At 41.9% G+C, this 16,955-nt stretch overlaps 1 protein-coding gene across 4 annotated transcripts in view; it reads right to left on the bottom strand.

Moving 5' to 3' along the window:
• Window positions 1-16,955, bottom strand: part of SETD3 (SET domain containing 3, actin N3(tau)-histidine methyltransferase) — a 56,788-nt gene that overhangs the window by 39,458 nt on the left and 375 nt on the right. For 2 of the 4 annotated variants that reach the window (XM_056546081.1, XM_056546080.1), the window contains exons 2-6: window positions 11,852-11,893; window positions 10,892-11,006; window positions 8,645-8,737; window positions 6,331-6,482; window positions 852-924 (exon numbers count right to left, since the gene is read on the bottom strand). In XM_056546081.1, coding sequence (XP_056402056.1) covers window positions 852-924; window positions 6,331-6,482; window positions 8,645-8,737; window positions 10,892-10,994 — 421 coding nt within the window. In that variant the 5' untranslated portion in view covers window positions 10,995-11,006; window positions 11,852-11,893. Of the gene's footprint in view, window positions 1-851; window positions 925-6,330; window positions 6,483-8,644; window positions 8,738-10,891; window positions 11,007-11,851; window positions 11,894-16,867; window positions 16,890-16,955 lie in introns of those variants that run through there. The other 2 variants (XM_056546082.1, XM_056546083.1) reach the window with 2 other exon arrangements.

Here is a 16,955-nt window from a genome sequence, read left to right as displayed (position 1 = left end):
CTTTTCTTGTGTACTGCATGCATGTTATAAAAAAAAACGCATGAACTGCGCTGAATATACTGCGCTGGACTTCCATTTCTTCTCCAGTACAGTGTTACGTCATTTAGAAAGATTTTTGTGCCTTTTTCCCCCCCAATAGGGGACATCTCTCCATAGAGGACACTTTTTTTTATTCCTCATGAGAGTCCGCTATTGGGAGATTCTACTGTATTGCAATACCCATACTACATATTAAATTACTATACAGATGTAGCAGTGCTAAATTAGTTACATTTTTGAGTGCACGGTCATAAAAATATGTTAAGATAATAGAAGAAAACACGGAAGAAGCGGCACTCCAGGGATTGTAATCCAAAAAATTGATTTATTCACCCATCACTGATGGGTGAATAAATAAATTTTTTGGATTACAATCCCTGGAGTGCCGCTTCTTCCGTGTTTTCTTCAATTATCTGGGATCTTGAGTCGGACCCCTGGAGCCTGTACACCCACTATGGACTATAAGTCCTCCACTGTGCCTTACCTCACTTTCCTTTGCTTGTTAAGATAATAGGGTATGGGAAAAAACACAGATAGCCAAATATCATAAGGAGGACGAATGACACAGCCCTGCTCTATCTGTATATAGACTACGTGTACTTTTGGGGCAGATTACCCAAAGGCACCTGTACGACTCTAGTGTTGTACGAATGCTAAAGATGGAGCAGAGATTAATTTGTCATTAAAGTGACATACGTTTGATGCACTGGTTTTGACTGCAGGCAATCTTGGTTCTGCTGCATCTGCACGTGCCATCCTGTGACAGGTCATAATTAGGTGGGGGCAGTGTGGAGGGATTCTGACAATCTTACCCAGAACTGAGGTTTTTGCGGATTCCACAGTCATCAGTAACTTCCTTGGTATCCAAAGAAATAGCTCTTCAGCCTGCGGGAGAGAAATAGTCTTAAAGAGGTATTCCAATGATAAAACCCATTTTCAACTGTCTAATACAGTGTTTGCCATTCAGGGTGCCTCCAGCTGTTGCAAAACTACAACTCCCAGCATGCCCAGACAGCCGTAGGCTGTCTGGGCATGCTGGGAGTTGTAGTTTTGCAACAGCTGGAGGCACACTGGTTGGAAAAGACTCTTCTAATAAATGAACATATATTGGTACATAAACTTATTTTACTACTTCCCTGTGATCTTTCATGCTTTTCTTTTGCACACTCTAGCCAGGAACTTAGCCAACAATATGCCCCTCTCATTTTGTGGGAGGGGTTGTAGTCAAGAATGTGTATTGGGAGGGAGATAAGAGTTAACCGAATTCCTGGCAACAGCATACACAGGAACAGTAGGTCTGTCTTCAGTCTATTGTGCACACTCTAGCCAGGAATTCAGCCAACTCCATTTCCTTCCCACTATGTGGGAGAGGGTTATAGTATATAAGTGTAGTGAGAGGGAGATAAGAGTTGGCTGAATTCCTGGCAAGAGCGTACACAGGAACCGAAAGTCTGTTATAGACTGTACACCAGACAGGACATTGGGCTGAAGATAACAGAGCAGACAGTTTGCATTAAAAGCCGAAGGGAAGCATGAAAAACATACATTTACCAGTATGTAATTCTTCTGTTATACAGCCATAAAACTAAATATTGTCTTTATATAATATCCACAGACTTTGGCTGTCTGGGCATGCTGGGAGTTGTAGTTTTGCAACAGCTGGAGGCACACTGGTTGAGAAACACTGCTTTAAACTTATCATCAGCACTATCATCTGCAGGAAATACATGATAATGGAAAGTATAACTCACAAATAAATAAATATTTATATTTATTTTTAATTTAAATATATATATATATATATATATATATATATATATATATATATATATATAATTTTAATTTATTTTCTTTTTTTTAAATATTGGAGTCTAGAATTCTGTGCAACTCATCTTCTGAGTTCTACCGTATTAATAAAAGGGAAGAGGGGGACAAATCTATCCTGTGATTGAGTTTGGAGATAATAATACACATGCCGGAGCCTGGCGCTCTATTATCCCGCCGGCCATTAATATACACACGATACCTGCTGACTCCCATTTACTGGGGACGGAACGCAATCTGTATTTTTTTATTTTTTTTTAGCGCTGCCTAGAAATGGAATGAAAGTGATCTGTGCGCACAGCGGGAAGGCAGCGAACATTCCAATAACAAAAACAACGTGTCCGGACAAGCCGCAAAACGCACAAGCGATGTGGAAGACGGTGAGAATAATGTGATACAGTAAGACGGAAGAGATGGTAATCATTTTGAAAATTTGGAATAATTTTTTTTAGTTTGGACAATTTTTTTATTTTTTATGTAATTGTCATTTTTTTTTTAAGTCAACACACAATGAGGTGATTATGGGGGAGGGGGAGGGAGGAGCTCCAACTACTGTTACACCTGGAGGTCAGCTGACACAATAAAATAAAGTATAATTTCCGTGGCTGCCATATCAAAGTTATTAACATTAAAAAAAACATATGATGTCACAAGTTTGTTCGCTCAGGATCCTGGCTTTCAGACCCCCACCGATCACTAGAACAAGGCGGAAGAAGCATACGGCTGAGCTCTTCACTCCCCTGTTCGCAGCCCTCCCAGTCATGACTTGCTCCATAGACTTAATATAGATGGACACATTCAGCCGCATTCTTCACCCAGCTTGCTTTTGCAATTGGTAGGGGACTGCACAAACCCCAACCCAGTGTTTCCCAACCAGTGTGTCTCCAGCTGTTGTAGAACTACAACTCCCAGCATGCCTGGACAGCCTTCGGTTTTGCAACAGCTGGAGGCACACTGATCTAATTAATGAACATATATTGGTACATAAAATAATTTTAATACCTCCCTGTGATCTTTTATGCAAACTGTAAGCTCTATTGTGTTCCTGTGCACACTCTAGCCAGGAATTCAGTCAACTCTATGTCCCTCACACTGTGTGTTACAGTCAAGAAAGTGCAGTGGGCGAGAGATGAGAGTTGGATGAATTCCTGGCAAGAGTGTATGCAGGAAAAAGATGTACACCAGACAGGACATTGGACTGAAGACAACAGAGCAGACACTTTGCATCAAAAGTAGAAGGAAAGCATGGAAGACATGAATTTACCAGAATGTAATTCTTCTGTTATACAGCCATAAGTCAAAATGATGTCTTTATAGCATTATACCACAGCGGTATTGCTGATAGATTTAACCCCTTAAGGACGCAGGACGTAAATGTACGTCCTGGTGCGGTGGTACCTAACGCACCAGGACGTACATTTATGTCCTGTGCATAACCGCGGGCATCGGAGCGATGCCTGTGTCATGCGCGGCTGATCCCGGCTGCTGATCGCAGCCAGGGACCTGCCGGCAATTAACCCCTCAGATGCCAGGATCAATACAGATCTCGGCATCTGCGGCAGTACGCGATTTCAATGAATGATCGGATCGCCCGCAGCGCTGCTACGGGGATCCGATCATTCATAACGCCGCACGGAGGTCCCCTCACCTTCCTCCTTCCGGCTCCCGGCATCTCCTGCTCTGGTCTGAGATCGAGCAGACCAGAACAGAAGATGACCGATAACACTGATCTGTTCTATGTCCTATACATAGAACAGATCAGTATTAGCAATCATGGTATTGCTATGAATAGTCCCCTATGGGGACTATTCAAGTGTAAAAAAAAAAAAAAATGTAAAAAAATGTAAAAGTTAAAAAAAAGGGAAAAATCCCCTCCCCCAATAAAAAAGTAAAACGTCCGTTTTTTCCTATTTTACCCCCAAAAAGCGTAAAAAATAAATTTAATAGACATATTTGGTATCGCCGCGTGCGTAAATGTCCGAACTATTAAAATAAAATATTAATGATCCCTTACGGTGAACGGCGTAAAAAAAAAAAAAAAAAAGTCCAAAATTGCTACTTTTTAAATACATTTTATTTAAAATAAATTATAAAAAATTTATTAAAAGTTTTTTATATGCAAATGTGGTATCAAAAAAAAAAGTACAGATCATGGCGCAAAAAATGAGCCCTCATACCGCCACTTATACGGAAAAATAAAAAAAAGTTATAGGTCATCAAAATAAAGGGATTATAAACGTACTAATTTGGTTAAAAAGTTTGTGATTTTTTTTAAGCACAACAATAATATAAAAGTATATAATAATGGGTATCTTTTTAATCGTATTGACCCTCAGAATAAAGAACACACGTAATTTTTACCATAAATTGTACGGCCTGAAAACGAAACCTTCCAAAATTAGCAAAATTGCGTTTTTCTTTTTAATTTCCCCACAAAAATAGTGTTTTTTGGTTGCGCCATACATTTTATGATATAATGAGTGATGTCATTACAAAGGACAACTGGTCGCGCAAAAAACAAGCCCTCATACTAGTCTGTGGATGAAAATATAAAAGAGTTATGATTTTTAGAAGGCGAGGAGGAAAAAATGAAAACGTAAAAATTTAATTGTCTGAGTCCTTAAGGCCAAAATGGGCTGAGTCCTTAAGGGGTTAAACCTGTTGGATTATTTTATTCTCAGTGAAGATAAGATGCCCCCAGAGGTATCTGGTAGTGGCTTACGGTCTCCAGTCAGAACACATGCATGCTCAGTCATGTCCAGCATGCATGTGTGTAAGGTGCTGGGAGAGACAGCTGTCAATCATACAACTTTGAAGTGCACAGCTAGCTTTATTCTGAAGAATTTGGCTGTCCGGGCATATGAAGGACATCTGTAGTGCAATATAACTTCAGATAGGGGATAAGTTATAGATCGTGGGGGGGATTGGGTGCTGGGGTCCCCCGCCAAATCCTGGACAGGGCCGTGGCAGTATGTTGGAAAGGGGGCGTTCCATCCTTCGGATAGGGGATAAGTTATATTGCACTACAGATGTCCTTTAAGTGTTGTAGTTCTGCAACAGCTGGAGGCACGCTGATTGGGAAACACTGCTCCAACCACCTAACAAAGTTTTATAGATGATAATAATTCTTTAGGGTTAGGGTACGTTCACATGTACCATATCCTGTGCAGATTTGATGCGCAGGATTTTCTGCTGCACACCCTTAAAGTGCCGTCTGATTCATGCCCACTTGTGGGTGTTTTCCCCCGCAGACTGGCTACATGCGGCTTATCTGTACAAGAAACGGACAACCATGTAATGTGCATGGGGTTTCCTGCCTTCGCCCCAAATTACAAATATCAGGAGAGAAGAATCATATATAATGAAACTCAACATATCCGATCCTTCTCGTCTCGGGGACATAGGCCGTCACTAGAGCACAATAGAAGCAGCTAATGCCCACCTCCATTCACAAAATATGCTTGCTCAGCCAATGGGAGAATGCATACGTATGGTGGGATCAGAAAAGATAGCATTCTAGTGAAAGCATTTCAGCTTTGTTATGTGAATGACCAGCTTAAAGGGGTGGCCTGGCAAAAAAACAAGTTAACCCCTATCCACAGGATAGGGGATAAGTGTCTGATTGAGCTCTGGAAACCCCCCCTGGATCTCCTAAACGGGCCCCGGATTTATGAAAGGAGCACATACTACAGACGTGACGCGCTACATTTATTCTCTATGGAAGCGCCGAAGAGACCCGAGAGCTGAACACCGGCATCTCCGGCACTCCCATAACAAGCAATAGAGTGTGATGTCTCCTCTCAAGGCCGTTCAGGAGATGACAGGTGTTCCGATAGGTCAGACCTCATGTGATCGGACACTTACCCCTATCCTGTGTGTAGGGGATAAGTTGCTTTTCGCTGGGCCACCCCTATAACACGCACAATGCCTGTCTCTGCTGATCTCAGGGGGGTCCGTCCATACCCACTACCCCTGTCTGTTACCTCAATAATCGCCATGTTATATAGAATGGGGGTGTCTGGGCAAATTAAGGCTGGGTTCACATGACGTATTTTGTAAAAAAGGTTCCCGTATACATTTTCAATTTGAAAACTGTACGGAACCGTATATTTTTTTTTAACATGGGAGTCAATGTGAACCGTACAGAACCGTATGTGCATACGGTTCCATCCGGTTTTCACCATACTTTTTTTTAACTTTGCGGTTTTCATTACTTGGAATTTCAATCGAACAAGTGAAACTTTATTTATAATGGAGTGAAAAGTTAAAAACGTATACTTTTTTTTTTTTTAACGCATGCAACCGGACATCATTTTTTAAACCGTACAAGGATTAAAATTTGTACACACATTTTGATACAGTTAGGTCCGGTTTTGAGGAATCCATTTTTTATTTAAAAAAAAACCTGATATGGGAACTGTATTGCAAAAACGTGGTGTGAACCCTGCCGAATAAAGAAAGCCTTACCTTTATTTCCCGCGTTGCTTTTAATCCAAAACCTTCATTGGGGAATTCGGCCAGCTCAAAGCCCTCAGTAGATGCCCCGTTCTCCAGTGCCCACTGCATCAGCTCAGGAAAATAGTCTTCTCTTTTGCCATCAAAGACTACAGACAAGCCTGCTGTGAGAGTAAATATGGGAGATGAACGGACATAAGACATTTGCATATGGAAGCTGTGGAAATATTAGGCTGGGTTCACACTGTGTTTTGTCTTCCGCCGTCTGCAATGTATCCCAAGTGGGATAAGTCACCCTCTCCCAGAACGGACATCACCATGAGGGGCATTTATCAGAAGTGAACTTGGTTTTGCTCACTTTAGATTAAAAAAAAAGTTGTTGGGAAAGTGGCATTGGTGCGCCAAATTTATCAAATGGCGCACAGACGTTGATGAATGCCCGATGAACTGCTCTGAACGCTGTCCATGGGACAACTGTATTAAGTCGCACGGACCGTAGTACAATTGTCTCATGGAGGGATATAGGGCAGGTTTGAAGTCGCACATGATAAATTAGGGACCACTGCACAAAGTGATCTAAATAAGATCTCTTTGTGGTCATAAAAATTGAACAGTGTAATTGAAATGTCGCAGGAAAAGTCGCACGGGACCAACCTGCGACTTTTCCTGTGACAAATTTAGAAGAAAAAAAAAAGCAGTCTTAATTGTTTGATAAATTCCCCTCTATATGTATATGGACATACATTAGAGCAATGTTTCCCAACCAGTGTGCCTCCAGCTGTTGCAAAAGTACAATTCCCAGCATGCTGGGAATTGTACTTTTGCAACAGCTGGAGGCACACTGGTTTGGAAACACTGCATTAGATAAAACTTAATCCCCGGGGAAGTTCTAAGTTTTTTGTAAAAAAAAAAAAAAACACACACTATCATCCCTTCCCCTTAGTTATAGCAGTGACACTTATCCATTTCTCATAGTAATAACAGTGACTCCTGTCATCCATTTTTTCTTAATAATAGCAGTGACACCTATCATCCCTTCCCCATAGTAATAAAAGTGACACGTATCATCCCTTCCATATAGTAATAGCAGTGACACTTATCATCCCTTTCCCATAGTAATAACAGTGACACCTATCATCCCCTCCCAGTAGTGCCAGCTATGACTCCAGCTGTTCCCTACTACATGTGTCGCACCCTTTGCTTATAGGAAATGGCTTACATTAAGGTATTACCGTGTGGTGTATGCAGGTCCCTGCTTCAGTCTCCACTGGTAGGGACCCCAGCACTGCTGTCACAGCATGCTGGGAATTGTACTTTTGCAACAGCTGGAGGCACACTGGTTGGGAAACACTGCATTAGATAGAACTTTCCTGGGGATGACAGGTAGTGAGCCCTTCATATTTTTCAGGTTCTTCGGGTGGGAGACGCCTCTCTATGACATTCATGTGATCTATAAGGAAAGGCCGGGACAAAACCAGGTTGCCAAGTTTCCGGGGTCACTGCCAAATCATCCGTCATGATGTGGATTTCCGCCCTACACTCTATGCACTGGGTAAGTGGGTGCTTCCAGCTTGTGACAGCAGTGCTGGGGTCCCTACCAGTGGAGACTGAAGCAGGGACCTGAATACACCAAACGGTAATACCTTAATGTAAGCCATTTCCTATAAGCAAAGGGTACGTCACATGTAGTAGGGAACAGCTGGAGTCATAGCTGGCACTACTGGGAGGGGATGATAGGTGTCACTGTTATTACTATGGGAAAGGGATGATAAGTGTCACTGCTATTACTATAGGTAACACCTGAAAGCTGAACTAATTTATGCAGGAAAAGTCATCAACTGCCGAGCCGAGAAGTTCGTGACAAATCGAATTTATTGTAAGTTCGCTCATCTCTTGTATTTAGAGCTAAATACATAAGATAGACACATAAAATACATGTAAAAAATCTGCATGACCTAGTGAGTAACATATAGAAGGATTTTTTTTCTGTGTTATGACAGGTACACTCTGAATGATACTAAACCCAATGTTTGCTATCCAATCAGATGGATCTGGCCCTGTACCACATTGTTGCGGGCTTGTAGGCATGGCAATGGGGCGTACAGACAGGGGCTGTTACCACAGTAAAGGGTCTCCACCTGAAATATTCTCCTGCCACATAATAAATACATTTCACAGTTCCCAAGACTGACAACAGAGCTCACAAATCCCCCGGATATAACCTGTCAGTAGAAGACTTTAGGTGGGTGTTTCTTTAATGAACAGTTTATATAAAGTTTATAGTTTAAGAACACAGTCCTGCCCCGGCCATAAAGCTTCTGCTCACCTTTTTGCTTCTTGCGAATCCTTTCAACAAGTCCACGAATCTGCACATATTCTTCCCACTCTCTTCCTGGTGCTGAGCTGGGATTACTGCACTCTGTGAAATACAGAGGATCAGCAAGCGCAATTACAACACTGTGGTCACTGTGTACGTACATTACTTATCCTGTACTGATCCTGAGTTATATCCTGTATTATACTCCAGAGCTGTACTCACTATTCTGCTGGTGGGGTCACTGTGTACATACATTACATTACTTATCCTGTACTGATCCTGAGTTATATCCTGTATTATACTCCAGAGCTGTACTCACTATTCTGCTGGTGAGGTCACTGTGTACATACATTACATTACTTATCCTGTACTGATCCTGAGTTATATCCTGTATTATACTCCAGAGCTGTACTCACTATTCTGCTGGTGAGGTCACTGTGTACATACATTACATTACTTATCCTGTACTGATCCTGAGTTATATCCTGTATTATACTCCAGAGCTGTACTCACTATTCTGCTGGTGAGGTCACTGTGTACATACATTACATTACTTATCCTGTACTGATCCTGAGTTATATCCTGTATTATACTCCAGAGCTGTACTCACTATTCTGCTGGTGAGATCACTGTGTACATACATTACATTACTTATCCTGTACTGATCCTGAGTTATATCCTGTATTATACTCCAGAGCTGTACTCACTATTCTGCTGGTGAGGTCACTGTGTACATACATTACATTACTTATCCTGTACTGATCCTGAGTTATATCCTGTATTATACTCCAGAGCTGTACTCACTATTCTGCTGGTGAGGTCACTGTGTACATACATTACATTACTTATCCTGTACTGATCCTGAGTTATATCCTGTATTATACTCCAGAGCTGTACTCACTATTCTGCTGGTGAGGTCACTGTGTACATAATTACTTATCCTGTACTGATCCTGAGTTATATCCTGTATTATACTCCAGAGCTGTACTCACTATTCTGCTGGTGAGGTCACTGTGTACATACATTACATTACTTATCCTGTATTGATCCTGAGTTATATCCTGTATTATACTCCAGAGCTGTACTCACTATTCTGCTGGTGAAGTCACTGTGTACATACATTACATTACTTATCCTGTACTGATCCTGAGTTATATCCTGTATTATACTCCAGAGCTGTACTCACTATTCTGCTGGTGAGATCACTGTGTACATACATTACATTACTTATCCTGTACTGATCCTGAGTTATATCCTGTATTATACTCCAGAGCTGTACTCACTATTCTGCTGGTGAGGTCACTGTGTACATACATTACATTACTTATCCTGTACTGATCCTGAGTTATATCCTGTATTATACTCCAGAGCTGTACTCACTATTCTGCTGGTGAGGTCACTGTGTACATACATTACATTACTTATCCTGTACTGATCCCGAGTTATATCCTGTATTATACTCCAGAGCTGTACTCACTATTCTGCTGGTGAGGTCACTGTGTACATACATTACATTACTTATCCTGTACTGATCCTGAGTTATATCCTGTATTATACTCCAGAGCTGTACTCACTATTCTGCTGGTGAGGTCACTGTGTACATAATTACTTATCCTGTACTGATCCTGAGTTATATCCTGTATTATACTCCAGAGCTGTACTCACTATTCTGCTGGTGAGGTCACTGTGTACATACATTACATTACTTATCCTGTATTGATCCTGAGTTATATCCTGTATTATACTCCAGAGCTGTACTCACTATTCTGCTGGTGAGGTCACTGTGTACATACATTACATTACTTATCCTGTACTGATCCTGAGTTATATCCTGTATTATACTCCAGAGCTGTACTCACTATTCTGCTGGTGAGATCACTGTGTACATACATTACATTACTTATCCTGTACTGATCCTGAGTTATATCCTGTATTATACTCCAGAGCTGTACTCACTATTCTGCTGGTGAGGTCACTGTGTACATACATTACATTACTTATCCTGTACTGATCCTGAGTTATATCCTGTATTATACTCCAGAGCTGTACTCACTATTCTGCTGGTGAGGTCACTGTGTACATACATTACATTACTTATCCTGTACTGATCCCGAGTTATATCCTGTATTATACTCCAGAGCTGTACTCACTATTCTGCTGGTGAGGTCACTGTGTACATACATTACATTACTTATCCTGTACTGATCCTGAGTTATATCCTGTATTTTACTAGATATGCACCATTTTTTTACTTACTTTGCAGTAGCTCACTGATCAGGTTCATCATTTCTTTTGGGGATACAGCCGCTGTGGCCCCGCTCCCCGACTTCTGGGTTTTCACTCTGCTTTTCTTTCCCATTTTGGACCCTGTCTGCAAAGATATTAGTCATCAGCACTAACATATCCTACAATGCTACAACAAAGTTTGTTTTTTTATTGCTTTAAAGGAAATCTGCACAAACTACTGTCAGTATAGACAGGTACGGCAGGTGACACTGATAACAACCATACTTACCTGATCACGTTCAGTGCTCCGGTTCTCCCGCTATCTTCCTCCGTATATTCCGTTCTGGGGCCAACCTGGAGAATGGGCGGAGCTTCCTGATGTCACCGATGCAGTTTGATAGCAGTGGGACCCAGCAGAGAAGCAGGCGCGGTGACATCAGGAAGCTCCGCCCATTATCCAGGTCGGCCTTGGAACTGAAGATACGGAGGATGATAAAGGGAGAACCGGAGCACGGAACAGGGACTGATAAGTATCATTATCATCGGTGTCACCTGCACTACCTGTCTGTACCTTCAAGTTAGTGCCGGTGACAATAATGACAGATTTCCTTTAGTGCAGTCTCCCCCAACCTGTGGCCCTCCAGCTGCTAAAGAACACCAACTTCCATAATGTTGGTGTTGGAAGAGAAGCGGCGCCCAGGAGACACATGGGAGGGGGGAATACCGTTAAATACCGTGGAACCGCCATCCCTTACAAAAATATCGTGATGCACGTTTTTGCTCATACTTCCCAGCTCTACCTCCTTTCTTCCAGAAACAGCGCCACTCTTGACCTCAGGTTTATGTGGTATTGCAGTTTATTTCCACTGATGTGATTACAGCCAAGTTGTAATACCACACACAGTCTAAGGACAATGGTGGCGCTGTTTCTGGAGTCATGTTTTTCTAATTCAGTTTAATGGGAAATAAGAGGTGTCACATGACCATTACCTTTATGTCCTGTGAAGGGTCTTATGTGAAGTTCAGGAGCACCTGCAAAAGAGAGACAAAGAAGAAGAAAATTAGAATAAAAAGTCAAGAATTATTATCAAGAAGTACTAATCTGTCTCTATAAATAAATTCATAAGATAACTATCAGCACGGGCAGCGCCATGTTGGAATCTAAGCGGTCAGGCTGCCCCCCCCCCCCCCCTATAATGCATAGGGTCAGCTGTAGATTTACTATACAACAGTGTTTTCCAAAGTGTGTCTCCAGCTGTTGGAAAACTACAACTCCCAGCATGCCCGGACAGCCAAAGGCTGTCCGGGCATGCTGGGAGTTGTAGTTTTCCAACAGCTGGAGACACACTTTGGAAAACACTGCTATAGAACCTTCAACAAAGTCCCCCTTGCTTTACACTGCAGCTCTACTTATTCTGACTGGCTGCAGTGTACCACCACAACCTCACCCTACTGCACCAATACTAAACTATAAAATTACAAGCAACTAAACCACCAGGGGGAAAAATAAAAAAAATAAAAAGAATTATCCAGAAAGTACAGGAGGAGGCCGAGCCGCGATAAAGGGGGGGGGGGTGGGGTGGTGCCCGAGTCGCGGGATCTGCGTCAGTTCTGCTAGAAGAGAAAACAGCGTTTTGTGTTTTCCTTACACCTCCCGTATAAGAACCCCTGTATCATCTCCGCCGAGGAAAAGTGTAATTATTTTGTCACCGGCGCCATGGAAACCGAACAAAGAGATTATTTAAATATCAGACACGATCGCAGCACAAAGCCGGGCAGAGCGTGACGGGGGATCGGCTGTCAGGTTACTTTGTATGGACACCGGGAAGGTGAAGAGGTCAAGGGCCGTGGAACATAACATAGATGTGCGTCCTAGAGACAAGGCTGGGCTGTGTATGCTAATGCATAAACAGATGTGGATAAGCGGCAAACATATGCATCAGGCGCCGCTTATCCAAGAGGAAACTATCTCCTAGAATAGGGTTCACCTCAGCTAGATAAGATCATAAGCGGAATCCCACATCTACCCCACTTAGACAGGGCTGGGCTTCTCTATTGTTGAAGTGAGGCATACGGATGTCATACAGGGCTTGGCTTCTCTATTGTTAAAGTGAAGCATACAGATGTTATACAATATACAGGGCTTGGCTTATCTACTGTTGTAGTGAAGAATATGGATGTCATACAGGGCTTGGCTTTTCTATTGTTGTAGTGAGGCATACGGATGTCATACAGGGCTTGGCTGCTCTATAGCTGTAGTGAAGCATATGGATGTCATTCAAGGGTGGGCTTCCCTATTGCTGGAGTGAAGTGTACAGATGTCATACAGGGCTTGGCTTCTCTATAGCTGTAGTGAAGCATACGGATGTCACACAGGGCCTGGCTTCTCTATTGCTGTAGTGAAGCATACGGATGTCATACAGGGCTTGACTTCTCTATTGCTGTAGTGAAGCATACGGATGTCATACAGGGCTTGACTTCTCTATTGCTGTAGTGAAGCATACGGATGTCATACAGTGCTTGGCTTCTCTATTGCTGTAGTGAAGCATACGGATGTCATACAGTGCTTGGCTTCTCTATTGCTGTAGTGAAGCATACGGATGTCATACAGTGCTTGGCTTCTCTATTGCTGTAGTGAAGCATACGGATGTCATACAGTGCTTGGCTTCTCTATTGCTGTAGTGAAGCATTCGGATGTCATACAGTGCTTGGCTTCTCTATTGCTGTAGTGAAGCATACGGATGTCATACAGTGCTTGGCTTCTCTATTGCTGTAGTGAAGCATTCGGATGTCATACAGTGCTTGGCTTCTCTATTGCTGTAGTGAAGCATATGGATGTCATACAGGGCTTGGCTTCTCTATTGCTGTAGTACAGCATATGGCTAGCTGTGGGATACCCCTGATCTATCACTTATAAACCATAGTCCGGCATGGTGCCCACTAAATGGTTGGTCATGCCCTGCGGCATTGTTTTCCAACCAGTGTGCCTCCAGCTGTTGCAAAATTACAACTCACAACATAGTTGGGAAACACTGAGGGGTTAAGCTTGCGGTGTAACGTTAGACTGCATAGAGCCACCAAGTGTTGCGTAAACCTCCAGGATTCCAATCATTCGTGTTCATTGTATAAATAGAAATAAATATAAGGGAACGTAAAATTGCAACACGATAGCGTTAAGCAGAACACAAAGAGCGGACAGGTTTATTTACACCCATCCCCTATCCAGAATAACCCCATGGGAAAACTGAAAAAATCAAATAGACCCATCCTAGATAAATTAAAGGAGCATTCTAAGCATAACTGAATCCCTGTGTTATGCCTGGGCTGTCCGGGCATGCTGAGGGTTGTAGTTCTCCAACAGTTGGAAACCAAGGGATCAACAATATATAGTCTGCACGGATAAACCACAGCATAATGTCACAATGATAACAAGGAGGACCCAGTGCAGTGATCACCGATCTGTTACAAAACTACAAGTCCCAGCATGCCCCAACAGTTAGCATGTAACAGCCTGAGGCCCTCCGGCAGTTGCAAAACTACAACTCCCAGCATCCCCTAACAGCCACTATCTGTCCACACTGAGTGTTGTAGTGTCATGCAGCTCCTTTACTGTACTACTCCCAGCATGCACAGGCAGCCAACAGATGCTGGGTGTAGTAGTTTTGCAACAGCTGTAGGCACACTGTGTGGGAAAAATTCCATGATGTCCACTGGTTGTCAGGGCATGCTGGGAGTTGTGGTTGTGCAGCAGCCAGAGAGCCACAAGCTGGACCATACTGCTGTTAGGGCATTCTGGGAGTTGTAGTTCTGCAAAAGCTGAAGAATACAGACTGTGGCATGCTGGAAGCTGTAGTTTTGCAATAGTTGGAAAACCACATGTTGGGGCATTCCAGGGGGCACGATGTCCGCAGGCTATCAGGGAATGATGGGTGTTGTAGTTCTGCCACAACTAAACAGCTAGAGGTTATAGGATGTTGTCCACCGGCTTTCAGAGCATGCTGAGAGTTGTAGTTCTGTAACAACTAAACAGCTACAGGTTGGAGCATACTGTCTGCAGACTATCAAGCATGGTGGGAGTTGTAGTTCAGTGACAGCTAGAGAGCCACATGTTTGGGCAAACTGTCAGGCACGGTAGGGAGTAGTAGTAGTCACAGCAGGACACCTACAAGTTTAAGAATGATGCCGGGACATGCTGGGAGTTGTAGTTTTTCAAAAGCAGGTTAGGCAGCACTGCTTCTGAGCTACCCACCATCTATGTCATGCAATGCCGGGAAGGTGCAGGGTCCACGAATAACACCAACTGGGGGAAAGGATGGATCAGCAGCGCCACCTACTGTTCTGTCTATAGGAACAATAAGGCTGGGTTCACACCACGTTTTTGTTATACAGTTCCCGTAACCGTACAGAACCGTATAGAAAACCATATGCATTGACTTTACATTGCAAACCGTATGTCAAACGCATCATCCGGTTTAGCTTTGCGTCTTATATGGTTTTGTCCAATTTTTTTTACCCAAAACCGTAGTCTACCACATTTTGTGGTTGGGTGAAAAACCGTATAAATTTTTTTTATTTTTTTTAACATGGGAGTCAATGGGAACTGTATGTGGGTACGGTTCCATCCGGTTTTTGACTTTGCACAGTCTTTTTCTTGGAATTTCAATCAAACAAGTGAAACTTTATTTAAAATGGAGTGAAAAGTTAAAAACGTATACGTTCAATTCTGAAAAAAAACGGATGCAACCGGACATCATTCATCAAACCGTATACGGGTTGAAATTTGAACACACATTTTGATAAAGTTTAGTCCGTTTTCCATTAAAAACCTGATAAGGAAACTGTATTGCAAAAACGTGGTGTGTGCAGCCTTATAGAGAAATCTCCCTGTTAAAATACATTTAAAGGGATACTCTGCCGGAAATTTTTTTTTTTCTTAAATCAACTGGTGCCAGAAAGTTAAACAGAATTGTAAATTACTTCTATTTAAAAATCTTAATCCTTCCAGTACTTATCAGCTGCTGAATACTACAGAGGAAGTTCTTTTCTGTCTGACCACAGTGCTCTCTGCTGACACCTTTGTCCGTGTCAGGAACTGTCCGGAGCAATAGAGGTTTGCTATGGGGATTTGCTCCTACTTTGGACAGTTCCTGACATGGACAGAGGTGTCAGCAGAGAGCACTGTGGTCAGACAGAAAGGAAATTCAAAAAGAAAAGAACTTCCTCTGGAGCATACAGCAGCTGATAAGCACTGGAAGGATTAAAATATTTAAATAGAAGTAATTTACAAATCAGTATAACTTTCTGGCACCGCTTGATTAAAAAAAAAAAAAAAAAAAAAAAATATATATATATATATATATATATATATATATATATATATATTTTATTAATAATAATATTATATATATTTTAATAATAATAAATATATATTTTATTAATAATAATATATATATTTTATTAATAATAATAATATATTTTATTAATAATAGTAATATATATATATTTTATTAATAATAATAATATATATATTTTAATAATAATTAATATATATATATATATATTATTAAAAAAAATATTATATATATATATATTAATAATTATTATAAATAATAATAGTTTTCCACCAGAGTACCCCTTTAAGGGTCAGGTTCACACAATGCTATACAATGTTCTCCAACCTGTTGCTGGCAGTTGTAGTTTTGCAACAGCTGGAGAGCCACAGGTCGAAGACCACTTCCCTAACCCATGCATGTGACCCAATATACCAACACACAGCAGTAGCCAACTATGGCTGCAGGTGGCGCCACATTAGTTTTTTTTTTGCAAAGTAACCTTCAATACAAATGAATGGACGTCATTGACGATGCATTCAAACTGAGCCAAAAACGCATCATGTGAACTGACTTGCAACCGTGAACATGATTTAAAGGGCCAGTGTTTAAAGGGTTAAGAGTACACGAGGAGGCGGTACCGGGCAGAAGCCGCTATGTATGTACAGGCACTGACATATAGGTTAGAGTGCCGGCTCTTGGGTCTATTCCGCAGTGCGCAGGACGTACAGTGAACACACACGGGGAAGTGATGCTGGGGGGCG

Source organism: Hyla sarda, chromosome 11 (assembly GCF_029499605.1).
Source record: "Hyla sarda isolate aHylSar1 chromosome 11, aHylSar1.hap1, whole genome shotgun sequence".
Classification (NCBI taxonomy): Eukaryota; Metazoa; Chordata; class Amphibia; order Anura; family Hylidae; genus Hyla; species Hyla sarda.
Note: the sequence above shows the minus strand (reverse complement) of the source record. Positions and strands in the feature narration are given on the sequence as shown.